We start from the raw sequence: 15,255 nt of genomic DNA, 5'->3' as shown, positions 1-15,255 counted from the left end.
TTGTCTCTAATTGTAACCCTCGTGCTTAATGCTGTACTAAATGTGCTTCGGTAAACGAATCGTGTTCTTTTGACCAGTCATGCAAATCGGAGCCACAGAAAACGTTGGAAATTACCTTTATTCAACGCATGCCCGATTCTAGCGCTTTCTCATGTCTCCAAAGTAAACCCCTAAGTGGCTGTTTATGGACCGGCGCTTAATAATATTAAAAAATCAAAGTAGATTTCGTCGTTTTTCACCGAGGTCCTATAATAGCGCTATTATAGGGGCAGTAGGAACAGCTTTAAATTTACGTGCGTCCAATAATGGAGACTGGTCGGTTATCTGCGCTCTACAATTACTATACAAGCAAGTTCAATTTCCTGTGATTTTTACCAAGAACGTTTGTAGAACGGTTAGTATAATAAATGCTACGATTCACAATAACTTATAACCTGGATCATATTGAGTGGTTAAACGATTAAACTAATCAGTGTTATTATTAAGGTGCACTATTTGATTTAAATAATATTATATTTAATAGTAATTGAAGTAACCTGTTAATTATTACACGTCGAGTTTCATAATCAGATCCAGCGAATGAATATTTTTTAAATTCTGTTGGATTCGCAGTTTCAACTGTACCTGTATTACTCGATGCTCGTATACCAATTTCTCTTTCACTTGGTGCAGTATAAAGGGGGTCGATTTACGGTTGGTTTGTCGATGGAAGAGTTTTCATCCAAGTCGTGAGAGGTAATTTCGTATATATATATATATATATATATATATATATATATATATATATATATATTTACGGGTAAAATCGAATCCCGGGAAACATGATTTAGCCTGGGCTTCGCGGTGCCGATTCAATAAACACGGTGAACTCGAATGGAAGCGACGAATAGCAGTTGTAGTAGAGGATGACACTGGACGAATAACCTGCACTACTTTTCTTTTCTTTCTCGTTCCGTACTTCGATAACTCGATTTATCTAGCTCGTGTATAAATAGGTATTATATAGTTTTTATCTTTTCCCACTACAGGCACGCCTGATCGGGATGTCCGAGGTAATTAAGATTGGAGAAAGATTTATAATACGGATGAACCGGTATCTAGATTTGTTATATAAAAATGGATCGCGTAGCCGTCACTCTTTTGGATATTATATCTTACCCACGATATTCAGGTACATTCACTACGTGATGCGTACGATATTTCGAAACGTTCTCGACAAGTGTGAGTATATTTATTTTTAGTCACACGTTTGATTGGAAGCGGCTTTGTTATGGCTTCGAGTATATTGATGAATAAAAATAACCGTTTCTACGTACAGACAATTTCTTTCCACAAGTTCGGTTATTTATTTGCACGCTTAACGAGTTTTTCAACCTTTGCGTAACAGGAAGTGCGACCTCTTCTGAGATCAGAGCCAGTGCGATCGACTTGTTTGTTTGAGCCAAGAAACAACCGTTCATCGGGTATAATTTACCGTCAACTAAAGTTTCAACGGTTATATCTCGTTTTTCTTTCGACCAAATTAAACTAAATTTATTGTAGACCTTTCTTCAAGATGTATAAATTCGGTTAAATTCACATAAAAATTCTCTTCACACACTTCGGTATTCGATAAATATGCATAGAATGTGCACAGAACCAATTCCGCTTTTCTGACTGTCGAAACCTTATCACAAAGCTTACCTTGCAAGACAACCAATCCGCGGACGAAATTTGAACGGCTCTGAAGTCATATTTGGAATCTACTATAATCTAAATCCTTGGAGAAATTCGTTTTGAGACGACCGGATGTTATCGTCCAATTAAAAGGTAATATCGGGTACAAACGCCTCGTCGACGGGTTAAGCGGTGATACATTGCGTCAAGCCCGTGGATTGATAGCGTGATTTTTGGTCCATTCATGATATAAGCAATTCGTCGACCCTTGTCCTTTGCGATAAAAGCAAAAATCGCTAAGAAAAACGATCCGTAAATTTATCACCGACCTTCGTTGAAAGAAATAAATGTTGTACCCATGATGCTTTTTGCAGAGCGTCTCGGATCGTCCCGTGTCCTTAAAACCGTACGTAAATCAAGTTGAAGGTATTCAATGGTTCTCAGAGTCTGGAGACGACGTCCCATTTCACTTCGGGTATGAACAGATTGACTGCTTATATTGTGGCTTTGACTCTGGTCCTGTCGGTTATCCTTCAAGAAAGAACCCGCAACGTTAACCGTCTCAGACTTCATTTAAGCGAAATTAACCCAACACCGAGACGTCGTTCATCCGTGCACCACCATTCGTTTAATCTGGGTCTCTGCTACCGTGGTCCAAAACCTAAACCAAAGGAAAGCGAAATCGACCAGTATATTTCAGCGGCTGACCTCACGACGGATTTTCAAGATTCGCCACCCTGCGAGATTTGCAAAAACGCTTTACACCACGAGGAGAAATCCGTCATCGAGTATAAGAATTTTGCCAAAAACCATAATCAAGCTCAAGGGGACTACGAGATTCTCTTTAAAATCGAAGAAGGTGACGTGAGTGCTGGGAAGAAATTATCTCCAATTTCCGATCACGCCAATGTCCTTGATAACAACTATGCCGAGCTCTTAGAGGAGGACGAGTTGCAGAATATCGAGACATTTGTGCATCGAAATTGCCGGACGAAATAGCCACCTGCATCACTCGTCCCTGGAAGTCATTGACCATATATTAAACATACGGCTTGGCAATGCCGAGACGTTGCACTAATTGCGGGAACGCGAGACGCCAGCAGGAGTTGAGCTACCCGTCTTGCCAGGAAACAGGAACTGACCCTAGCATTATAAGCGGTAGACTCTGCTGGCTTAGATCTGTCGGTGGACGCTGTGGCAGAACGGCTTGCAAGCTTATGCGGGGAGCAAGTTGGCTCGGTGGAACTTTGATATGCTGCTCCCTCGGCTGGATGATATACAGCGAGCTTTCGGGCTGCGTGTCTAATTTCGTTTGGAGCATGATATACTCCTTTTTGGCTATCGCTGTCTGCGCCGTTGTCCTCGTCGTCCTCTCGGCAACAGACATTGGCCGAGGCAGCCAAACAAGGAAGCAAGAAACCGCCACCGACGCTGGACTATCAGCGGCTGGGAGCTCAAAGCCCTCCCATCAACTCGGTCTCGGTGTGGTTGACAGTCTCGGAGCCACTTCCGGTGCCAGTAAAATCACGACCGATGGCCGTAGTGCCGGTGCCGGGGAGTCTGGAAAGGGTTCGAATCCGGATGACACGGAAATAGGGGTCACCGATTTGTCATCGAGCGATGATATAAAAGACTGCGATCCGTGTCCCGTCGCCGAAGATGACTGATCGTCGATATCTTTCATCGTTTCAATCATTCAAAGTCTGGCATATGCTATTAATTGCTGTATAAAAATCATTGGAGATGCGATACCTCTGATAGTATAATTCTCATTTGTCTATATTCACTTTGCTATGGCCGATCCGCCGAATCGTCAGAATCTCGTGACATTCGTTCCACTGCAATTGACACTCTCGATCGTGAGTTGTTCGGTTACCGGATGAAAAAATTTTCCGTGCTAACGACGCGATCGACTCATTGTTTTTCTTATGCAATCGCAGCATTGAGAAGGCTGTTCAACGATACGTACGATCAAATGTTTATAGGTATATAATTAACGAGCACATTGTTCTCCGTGAACGTCGTCAACCGCTGGATAAGAACGAATGCGGTTTTATTTTATTACTTCTGTTTGCTAACGTAACAGTATGTGTAAATTGTTTAATTTATATCACAATCACTTGTTCCAACAAACTTTATCAAATTTTTATGCACACATACCGCGGAACTGAAGTTACTGTGATTAGGTATTAAAAGTTGAATCGACTTTCCACGTTTGTTCTACGAATAATCTCGAAAGATTTAAAGCAAACTACGCTTCTTATATAAGTTTGTTGAAATTTTCTCGCGTGAATTCTTATCTTCAGCTCGAATAATTACGATACTACTCATAATCTTTCAAGTGGTATTTTACTCATTGTCTGTCGTAATAAAACGGTCTGGTATTGTTCCGTAATTGAGTTATCGTATCAGCCGACTGCCACTGTATAAATACATACTTTACACGTACAACGCTGCTGCACTCAATAATACATTCGTAATCGAAGATTCGTTGTTTGACCGTATTATATTATCAAGGACAGTTTTATAAAAAGCCATATCACGCTGACGAGGTTTATCATCACTGCATCGTGTCTCCAATGCCTACTGCACTGACTTTTGATATTCATGAAATAATCAGTGCTGAAATTTCATCTCGCAATTATCACAAGTCCGAAATTAATGTTGTTCCAATATGAAAACCTTGGGTTCTCGTTGTCGCGGGCTTATCAAAAAACGAGACACACTCAAACACGTTCATCGTCCCTGATTGTGAGAGTCGGTAAATCATTTTGTGCACGCAACTTTTGGGCACGTTTATACACCTACAGACTGCTTCCACGTGATTAGTTATTATGGTTTAAGTGGGCGCACGTAAAACGGTATGTGGGTCAAGGCGACGCTTTCGCTCTTCCATTCTCTTCGCGACTCAGATCGACATAGAAATTGTATCGCTAACTGCACGAAGGTTCGGTACACGACAAATTGACAATCCGAGTCTTGGACTCGACATCGGATAGCCATGAAATGAAAGATGATGTCTTATTTTGTCTCGAGGAAGCAAATTCCCATAATAATTATACAACAAAATCAACCAACACTGTAGAAATCGACGAATATGTATTGAAATGCGGCACGCGTCCTGCTACTCCAGAAATTCACGCCCGTATGTCGTGACGCATGTTAAAAAGTGCAGAACGGCGTTTTCCGATGCATTGCAGGCGAGATTGCGCAAGTAGAAACCATGAATTGCAAATATTTGTAGAATATACAGGAAATTCCAATTCGCAGAATTCTCCGTCGCCGTCACCGAGTCTGTTACACACTTTCATGAATACACGAGGAATACTGCTGCAACATACGAGCTGCTCGTATATCATTTATAAGTGTTATTTGCACCTCGTTTATCATCGAAACGCGAATCATGACTATCCAACGTTGCACTCTCCGCAAAATTGATTATCCCAAAGCTTGATTGGAGCTACCCTGGTGAAAATAATTTCCATAATTTTTTAGAAATCTTCATAGAAATTGAAACACCTCGTATAATTTTATACCAGCAAAGTGATCCGAACTACAAAACTATCACGAATGATGGACTGTGGCTAGAATAACTGGAGATTGCTTTCATTGAATTTCAATTCGTTCATTTATAAGCTGGGCAGAAAAAAACTTAGTGTAAATAAAGTATCACCGAGAGCTTCGTGTCGAAGTTAGACCTTTTACCTTGAAATTTGCGGTGAACTTCGCAGTTCACGAGGAGAGATATATCATGTATTGCCACATGTCGCATAGTAGAGTAAGACAGTAAGTGACTAAACCATTGTATCGACTTGCTACGACCTTGTCAGCAAGACGCAGATTATAGCGAGCCGTGCCGTCTGCGCTTTGAAAAATTAAAACACTTGTTGTTTTTTCAACGAAGATGTTCTAATCATCGCTGTCTACTCCATAAAGCTTAGGTGGTATTGGTTAAGAAAATGACACCGAGCTAATAATTAGATGAATAGATGAAGAAAAATTGAAAGGTTACATGACAAGTGTACAAATATGCGTATTGAAATTATTGACGGAGTTCGTTATCGGAGAGTCATTCGAAAGCTGGTCACAGGCATTGATTTTCTGCTACCCATCCGTACAATATTCGAGAGTCATGCAAATATATAATCCGTTCCACCTGTTTGACCGCGTGGGTGAATCGACACCAGCTGGACACTTGCCAATTAGCAATGACGTTCTACTCTCTCCTTCTCTTGTTCTATTTATTTACCTAGAGGTGAAAGGAAAGTAGATGAATTCCCGCCACGTGCGAGGGAATTACTCATGCACTTGGCAGACTCACCGGCGGCTTTTGTGAGCTTCGATGCTGCTGCCGTATGCATATATTGTACATGTGATACAGTAATGTGTATTCAGTTTTCCAGTGGCTACTATTTTATGGAATCAAAACTGGACCGAGTTTCGTTTCTAATTACACTTCATGTGCCAATTATTAGCGACGCAAGTGGTAGGAGAAACAAACGATACGTTGATCGCAAAATTTCTATGTAAAGACTGCAGAGAACCTATTAATGAACGTTACTGGACGTGTGAAAAGAACCGTGGATTTCGCAAGTCAAAGATAAAGGAGGAAAGCACTGGTCAAGTATATTTTATTGGAGTAATTGGAGTAAAATTATCGAGATCCTTTCGGCAATGAACGCTAATTTTTCCAATTCATTTTTACTTTCGACAAATTTAATTTACTCGTCGATTTTATAGTTTCGGGTGACTAATGGCAACGTTATTGTGGTGTGAAGTTACGTTACACGCAGACTCCTCAGATTGCAATTAACCTTTTCTTGTTAACGTGACCTCGGCAAATAACGTATTCGGTGAGGAGTGGTATTTATGTCATGAATTTATGACGATATTTCTCTCCGATGTTATATTTGTGTTCTGCACCGCAGCGTATGCAGCCTCATCGAATTAATTACCTCGCCTTTGTTTCAATCTGTCACATATGTATATGTGTATACATAGGTATACCATTGAGATGAAAATTTCCATGGGATTTAATACTATAGCACGTAAATTTAACTGCTTGTTAAGCAGAATTGGTCCGAGCATGTGACATAGCCATAAAATTGTTACTTCGAACAACCTGGAAACAACGTCTAGTGGCCTGTTTTCAAGTGATAAGTTAATCTTGTTTCCGTTGAACGGTTAAATATATTCCTTGATATATGATACGTATTATAAGCAGTACGCAACGTTTTTATGCATTCAAACCTCTCGCATACGGTTATACTGTTTTATTAGATATCCGTTATGCCAACTCCGACGAGTTCAGTTTAGATGTTTTGTTTGCACGGAAAAAAAATCCACGTTAACCTTATTCGGATTGTGCAAAATACATCTTAGCAGATTCGTAAACTTTTTAGAATGATCCCTCCACAAAATACGATAAGAATTGATGTGTGGTTTTTTTTTTGTTTTTACAACGTATCACGAAGGCTATAATAAACAACTTATTCATCGTTAACCGCGTGCAATTAAAAAATTCCTCATGAACTGACGGATGCGATCCAGTTATTATTAATACAATTCCAAGGGCTTTTGCTTTCGAGGTAATTCTCGAGATACACCGAATTATTGTATTCAGGTAGACTGCGTACGCTTGTATTTGTTCTATACACCCAACTCTGTGTCCTCGGTCAATATAGAACATACGAATTATACGTTGTATACTTGAAATATTCATCACAAGGTGAATCCAGGGTGTAAACCCTCCTCAGGTCGGTTACGCTGCTTTCCGAAATGTCTTTTGAACTCGCTCTAAGTTCACGGTATAGTTATTCAAAGCCACACACAACAACTCGAAGTTATGTCAAGTTATAATCCTCGCTGATTCCAAATTCTATTCGCGATAAGAAATACACAAGACTGTGAAAATTCCTTGACGATTATCGTTGCAACCATTTGTTTTTACAGTGCAAGACCTACGATTGGTTAAAACTTGTTTAGGTGTAATGAATCATTTTTTTTTCCGTCTGGAGTCAACAGCTCCATTAGAAAAAACTATGCAAAATAGTCGTGATTTATGTAGTATTTCTATAGTGGAAATTTGGAATCACGCCAATTTTCTACGTTAAAATCTTTGTCTTACAGAGCAAAGGACTAAGCCTACCAAAGTATTAATTTATCGGTGACTTTCGTATCGTTACAGTAAAATCTGCGCCTGCGGAGGGAGAACTGGTGCCACCGGATGGAGGATGGGGATGGCTGGTGCTCCTCGCTTCCGTCACCGTCAATGTTTTAATCCCGGGTACAATAAAATCGTTCGGTGTGCTTTTCGTCGAGTTCCTTGAAGTCTTCAACGACTCTTCACCAGCTGCTGCGGCATGGATTCCGGCTCTCTGTTATTTCCTCTACAGTTCTCTCGGTAAGATACATAACACAAAAACTCCCTCTTACTATCATGTTTTTTCCCAGAATTTATTGAAATCTTGCGTAAAATAACATAATGCATTAGATCATACACATGCATATTCCACTGGTGTACCATGCGCAATTATTGTCGATGTAAAACTATAATCACTCTGATTTTCTAGGACCACTGTCCAGCGTCTTGTCTGTGAGATATTCGTACAGGACAGTCACACTTATCGGTGGAACATTCGCTGCAGCTGGAATGATGCTGAGTTACTTTGCAAGTTCGGTCGGATATCTTTGCGTGAGGTAAATATCACATTTTTGTAAGAATTGTTTGGAAAAAGCTTTCAAACGTGTAAACCGTTTGTACCAATAGAATAGTACAAAATGACGTATTTTGCCTGAAACAATAATCGTGGATCGTTCTATTTCCGAAATACTGATTTCGAGTGCTTGAAATAACACCGAATTGTAACACGTTATACGCAAAAGCAAATTTTATTTGATGAGAAAAAAACTTTTTACACCAGCTACGGAGTCCTCGTGGGAATTGGTGCAGGTTTGGCTTTCCCGCCAACGGTCTACATAGTCACATCGTACTTTCTGAGATTACGGGGACTTGCTAACGGTCTATGTATTTCTGGGAGCGCCCTTGGATCAATATTCTTACCACCTGTGCTCCAAATACTTTTGGGAGAGTACGGTTACAGGTAAGATGAAAACAACGGACAGAGTTTAATATTTTTCTTTACCTCAGGAGGTGGTTCCTGATAACATCTAGCACCTTTCGACCACCTTTCTCTGCCTTTTGAGATCACTTTCGATTTCGTCTACGGAATACAACTGAAAATTAAATTTTTCCACAAAAACAGGGGTGCCGTGCTGATAATGGGCGCTCTGACTCTGAACGTCTGGGCCTGTGCGCTTCTTTACGACCCGGTTGAGAAGCACTTGGTACCAGCGAAACGTCCAGAGGACACGGAGGATCCGGAAGAGGCGGATAGAATATCGATAAACGTGACGACGCCGGAGGAGGAGAAGAACCCGACGAGTCTGCTGATAGTTCCGCAATCGAACGGGCGGGATCCGACGGTGCCGAAGAGCGCTTCGAGCGTGGCCTTGGAAAACTATCGGAACACCCCGGTTCAGGGTAGAACACGAAAGGTGAGCATGCCAGTCGGGAAGGACGTTGCTGCCGGGCAAATGCACAGCACACCGGCACTGCACGTCGTTCCTGAGCGGGGTGACTTCGAGAGTTGTAAATTGAGGAGTAGGCGAGCACCTCCAAGGTCACCGAGCGCCTCGTCCTTCAACTACATAAGCACGCCGTATCACGGCAGCACGCTGTCGGCCCTCCACCCCGAGCACGCCTCGACCTTGACGCTGAACGCGATATCGAGCACCTTCAGAAAGTCACCGGAAAAGAAACCGGGGGAATTGGATGAGAAACAGGAGTCGAAGAACAAGTTCTTCGACGTCAGTCTGTTGAAGGATCCCATTTATCTGGTAATTCTCATATCGAACTCGACCAACGCCGTCAGCTATACCAACTTCGTTATACTTCTTCCCGCCTACGCGATAAAGCTCGGTTTCGACAAGAGCATGTCGTCTCTGCTTCTGTCCATCGTATCGATCCTCGATCTAACGGGGCGAATCGGCGGATCCGCCATGTCCGACATCAAGATAATGCCGAAGCATTGGTACTTCGTCGGCGGTCTTCTAATTTCCGGAATATCACTAGCTCTTCTGCCCTTCGCCACCACCTACACAATGCTGGCTGTTTACTGCGCGATTTTCGGCCTCTCCTCGGGAATTTACGTCGGTATTACAGCCGTCATAATGGCAGACATGTTGGGGATGGAAAAGCTCACATCGTCTTACGGGATATCACTTTTTGTTAACGGTATCATACAGCTGGTTGGACCACCGATATGCGGATTGGTCTTCCAAGAGATCGGGAGCTATGGTCCGATTTTTACCATCTTGGGCCTCGTACTCGTTGCTGGCTCATCACTTTGGGGATTCGTACCCTTTATTTACAGAAAGCAAGCGAGAGATCTAGCTAACGAGCAAGCTGCCGCACAAAAATTATAGCACCAATACCCTAAATCGCGCACATTCTTGATCCTAGATCGTATTCTCGAGGCGGTAACGTTCAGGGATAAATATTTAATCTTCAGTTTCACATGATACATATTACCGTATATTATATGTATACATTTTTTCTCAATTATACCATATATTATAATGGTGGTACGAAAGTTACGCAAGTGATATGATAAGAGTGAGTTTGCAAACTCTGTGATTTAGTGCGACCTACTATATGTATATCATCTATTACATCTTTAACAATTATCCTTATCATCGTATGACTACAATCGCACTGTCAGTAGTGGACTAAAATTATATTTTATATGTCAATTTCTAAGACAACTTCAGCACGCATTAAACGCGATCGTCATCGGATCATTCAAGTAGATTAATCGCTACCATAATATACATATACATTATATATGTATCGCGTATAAAATGTCTGACACTTATATCGCCAAATCATAATTGCCTCTATAATATAATGTCATGTGGACGCCAAATCATTAAACAAATCATATTATAATAGGTATATTAGTTGTAATAAGCAGTGTTCATTTTGGATATAGTACACACGTGTCTAATCTCACTTGCAATAAGTTTAGTCATGCTTAAACTTGTGCGATCCTGATTTTATTATTATACTTTCTCTTACCTTCTATATTCACTGTAAGTAATCGCATCTCACAATTAATCAAACATCTAATTATACAGCACAGTACGAAAGTATAATGTTGCGAGAAAATATCGGTAATTTTAATTACTACTTTTCCGCGAACTATATAATTCATGTATATATTTAAAAATTCAGTATAGGTATTATAAATTACATATACATACATATACGGTGCCTGTAAATTACTTATAATAATGATAAACTCCACTGAAGTTTTTATATAGAAAGTATTATATACATTTAAGAAACGTATTTAGAATACGTTGAATAGGTGTCAGTACATGTGTATACCATCGTGTAGGTATAAGGGGTATAACGATGATGTTTATGTATAATGTATATACATACGAGAGATGTATTCTCTATATTTCGATCTCTGCAAAAAGGCATAGACAGTCTATGATTTGAGATTCAATAAATTTCAATGACATTCTGTCATAACTTCGATAGGGAGTATTCACTATAATGACTATTTAATTACAATTTTTATAATAAAACTAATTTTCTAAAAAGCCAAATACTTCGTACACTTACATAATCGAGATGTTACAGCACGAATTATGTTATATGTTAGGTGATGATCAGCGCTGGTATAATTATCAGTCAATTTAAGTGTAGTATATGTATGGATGTATAATGGATGGGGGTGTGTATGTATAATTCAGCACGTTAGTATCTTTATTATTATTCTTCGCATGCCAAGGTATCAAATATTAACAACAATACCTACTCAAATTTTTATAGATTAATCATATTTGAGCAGAACGATGAAAATAATATACGACGAATTGCCATACAGGCTTTGTATTTACTATTGCCGTTCTCACTTGTATAAAAACAAAACTTGTGACTGTAGGTAAAAAAACAAAAAACAAAAGCAACAGTTTCGAGAGACCGCCTTTCGTCTAATGATAATAATAATAATGAACAAAGATTACGGATTGTAATTTAGTACAGCATCGTATTTCTTTGATTTTACTGAAATGTGTTGGCTTGAATAGTACGTTCGCATATCCGAACATAATTCTGGCTGTGCCTATAAACAGTTTGTGTTTGCTTGCAAATATAGTAAGAGATGATGACTACACGGGAAGTTTTTGAAATATATATTTACTGTTATGTTTAATTTCATGCAGCTACGTTTGACTAAATTTCAATTGAATACTAGATTGCACTTCTAAATAATGTACTTCCATTTAGTCTAGAGAAAATAATTGTTATCGAATCATACGTACGAGAATGTTAGAAGTTAAATCCTCTGAAATGTTGCGAATGATAGGATTGACCCGTGTGGAGAAGACCTACGTAAAAGTACTTGGTCACATAATTGTTGTTCTGAAATATTTTACAAATTTTGTCGGTGAAATTTCATAATATCTTTTTTCAAATCAATAGAAATCAAATGATATCTACCAGAGGTTCAAAGATGCTGACCGATGTTTGTCATTGTTTGCCTTACAGAAATAGAATAAATTATTCATATTCTTGTAGTACTTCTGGTCCTTGACATAGAACTTATTTGCAAATTGTTCAAACTCTACAAACAAATACCTATGTACATTCTTAAACGTGGGGAAATCAAAGTACACGAGTCAGTTGGCTGGGTACATAAATACATCATTTAATTGTCATATATTCACTTTTTAAAGATAGTGTTAACATTTCAGTACGTCAATGAGAATTTACAATGTTATCATGAGAAGAAAACAGCTAATCGTTATTTTGTAACAAACAAGACAAAAGTAGATTTGATATTGCCGCAATTTTGAAATCACACAGCATGTAGTAAATTTGAAAACGAATCCAAAATGAACTTTCTGGATTAGACACACATTTGCATCGTCAAAATTATAATAAACTGGCTACATATTTCAACAAATAAATATTATAGTTTTTACCGGTGTTTATGCATGTCTTTCAGATTTTTATTGCGAACTTTTAATTCATAGTATGATAGACAAACATTGAATATGCGTGATTATACTGCATCGTACTTACAATAATCATGCGTTTTTTTCTGTCCATTATCAACTCATGAGTAAGAGTTCAACAATTTGCGTTTATTTTGATTACTTTCAAATTCATTGGTGATTATAGATGATTTTAACGGTACAAAACTTTGTCAGCATATTTTTACTTGGTCCGTAACTTTTTCAGGATTGAAAGAGAAGGACATTTTGTAAGTCATATTTAATAGTTTACAGTCTACCAGGAAAATTAATTACATTAATTATGTAACTGCTCATATATAGTATAAGGCTGAACAGCCCAATGCAAGATACGAATACCGAAAAAAATACCAATTCTAGATCGTCGTATACTGCTCCCAGCGTCACATCGCTGTATTTCCATTGAAAGTTAGCACATTTAAAAAATGCCACGTATATTTCCTATAACAGAAATGAAATGATGGTAACATAAACACCAGTGCTTTGATTTATTAAGACATGAACAGGTAAATTCTATCACAAGTAACGTAACAAAAAACAGATATTTCATAAAATTTCTGAATTCGTTAGCAAATATAGTTGTCCGTAAAAACTTGACAATACCAAACACGCACCTCATGGTTTCCATGCAACCATACTCATTTTGCTATTCAACTCTTGTAAAATGAGGGAACAAGTGAGCTGCTTATCAGGTGAAAGTGCACTGACACCTTCTGGTTCATCGTCATCATCTCCTGCTCCGCTGCTTCCACCTCCTTTACCCTTGCCTTTACCCCGTTTCTTCTTTTTTTTATTGAGCTGCCTACAGTCTATATCGTTTCCCAATTCCGCGGCGCGCTTAATCTGGTATTCGAAAGATACAAATGATTAGATACAGATCATTCCGTCACATCACCTTTAGGTGTGATAACAAGAAAATAAAGCTGCAATAAAAATATAAAAAGTACTTCGTAGTCCTCAGTTAAATAGAATGACGGTAAATTTTGGATAAAATGATATCAAGAATAAGCCTGGAAAGTATGCAAGTTCTTTATTTCAATATATTCTAATTGAATTTCAGGTGACTTATCTATTAAATGTTTTGTAACTTTCACACAAAAGTTCAGTATAGAGAAAGTCAAATACCTTAGCACTTTTCCTCGTTTGCTTATCGTATTCCAAAGCGTCGTAGTAATTAGGTTTCTCGCGCTTAACGCGATTTGTTCGTCTAGTTTTCATTACCCCTCCTTCAGGGCTTGGAGGACTCTTAATCGAGTTCCGACGTGCATTGAAAAACGAATGGCCACAAGGACAGGCCTTGCAGGCCACAGGGACCTAAAAAATTTCAAAACATCGGGTGAATAGTGGTTATGATAATTAAAGTAACAAAAATTCAGTTTCCTCATTTTCAGCAAGTATAAAAGTATGTTTAAAAGTTACTGCTAAACAATCTAAGACAACAGTTTTAGTTTCTCAATTAAAGTGTACAAAGATCATCGAGTTTCTTGAAATTTATATATCTAGAATTTATTGTTCTTGAGTCAAATTGCAAAAATGCTCGAGCAATTTGACTATTATGCTTGAAATTTTCATATATTTCTGCGTAGTAGAGAAACTTTCATACTGTTTACAAACTAGATAAGAGAATCCGATCCTTTCGATAGAAATATATATACATAAATCCGTAAAATTAGCATGAAAATAAAATTTTATTCTGCAATTGGCTCTTGAAATTAAATTGAAGAATAATTTTATTATTTATAATGTATATCTGATCTGGTGAATCCAGTAAGCATAAAAGGCAAGATTTAACAAAATTTTGGATCTGAAAAGGCATTGTGATGGTGAAAAATTAAAATGGAATAAAAATATCAACATTATATACCTAACGAATGAGAACAACAGCGAACAATAAGGCATTCTGATATCTCCATTGTTATTGAATAGTGTGGAGATTGAGAGTTATTCTTGTATTTATGACTGGATTTGGGATAAGGAATTGAATAAAACTGACATACTCAAAATAGTGTGAAAAACCATTGGACAGGCGTGCCTGTGAAATTTCTGTGACTAAGTAGTGCGGATACACAAATGATACAGCTTATTTTGAAAAGTGAACAATGGGCAGTAGAGGTTATGAATGTAAACAAGGGCAATACGAGTCAAGTTGAAATTTACCTGAAATTCACATTTCGGGCAACCTTTGCTTATCGTTTTAGTTTTGGCCATTTTTTGATTTTTCGTTTAAATTCACTATAAATTTCAATTCATATTTTACATTAAATTCACGATCGCAAGAAAATATTTATGCACGAAAGTTCGCAGTCGGTAACCGCCGACTCGGCATCATCACTCAAGTTCTTCGTCTGCTTTCCGCAGGCTAGCCATCCCATCATTAATTTTAAACTGCGAAAAGCCGTAAAATGATTGCATCGGCGACAACGACGATTATGTATTGACAGGGAATGCGCCATAAATAAAATGAAATAATAGACATAATTGTCGTTGTCG

General features: G+C 38.5%; 2 protein-coding genes across 3 annotated transcripts in view; one reads left to right on the top strand and one right to left on the bottom strand.

The window, feature by feature from the left end:
- Positions 1-13,097, top strand: part of hrm (solute carrier family 16 member hermes) — a 27,816-nt gene extending 14,719 nt beyond the window's left edge. For both annotated transcript variants that reach the window (XM_046622438.2, XM_046622439.2), the window contains 4 exons: positions 7,844-8,059; positions 8,229-8,355; positions 8,580-8,759; positions 8,922-13,097. In XM_046622438.2, coding sequence (XP_046478394.1) covers positions 7,844-8,059; positions 8,229-8,355; positions 8,580-8,759; positions 8,922-10,143 — 1,745 coding nt within the window. In that variant the 3' untranslated portion in view covers positions 10,144-13,097. The remainder of the gene's footprint in view (positions 1-7,843; positions 8,060-8,228; positions 8,356-8,579; positions 8,760-8,921) is intronic.
- LOC124217133 (UPF0547 protein C16orf87) lies at positions 12,209-15,255 on the bottom strand. Its single transcript, XM_046622448.2, has 4 exons — positions 14,923-15,255; positions 13,891-14,079; positions 13,380-13,608; positions 12,209-13,206 (listed from the first exon to the last, which is right to left on the bottom strand). Exons 1-3 carry the CDS (start codon positions 14,971-14,973, stop codon positions 13,381-13,383), a joined length of 468 nt encoding a protein of 155 aa, XP_046478404.1. The 5' UTR covers positions 14,974-15,255; the 3' UTR covers positions 12,209-13,206; position 13,380.

This window comes from Neodiprion pinetum, chromosome 4, assembly GCF_021155775.2.
Source record: "Neodiprion pinetum isolate iyNeoPine1 chromosome 4, iyNeoPine1.2, whole genome shotgun sequence".
NCBI lineage: Eukaryota > Metazoa > Arthropoda > Insecta > Hymenoptera > Diprionidae > Neodiprion > Neodiprion pinetum.
The sequence above is the reverse complement of the archived record's forward strand: the minus strand, read 5'-3'. Positions and strand labels throughout refer to the sequence as shown.

Excerpts from the sequence above, each read along its gene's own strand:
- LOC124217133 (XM_046622448.2), bottom strand. The coding sequence starts at position 14,973 with ATGGCCAAAACTAAAACGATAAGCAAAGGTTGCCCGAAATGTGAATTT. Across the intron at positions 14,080-14,922 it reads GCCCGAAATGTGAATTTCAG|GTCCCTGTGGCCTGCAAGGC; the intron begins GTAAATTTCAAC and ends GAAATTTTTTAG. Across the intron at positions 13,609-13,890 it reads AAACGAGGAAAAGTGCTAAG|ATTAAGCGCGCCGCGGAATT; the intron begins GTATTTGACTTT and ends TTCGAATACCAG.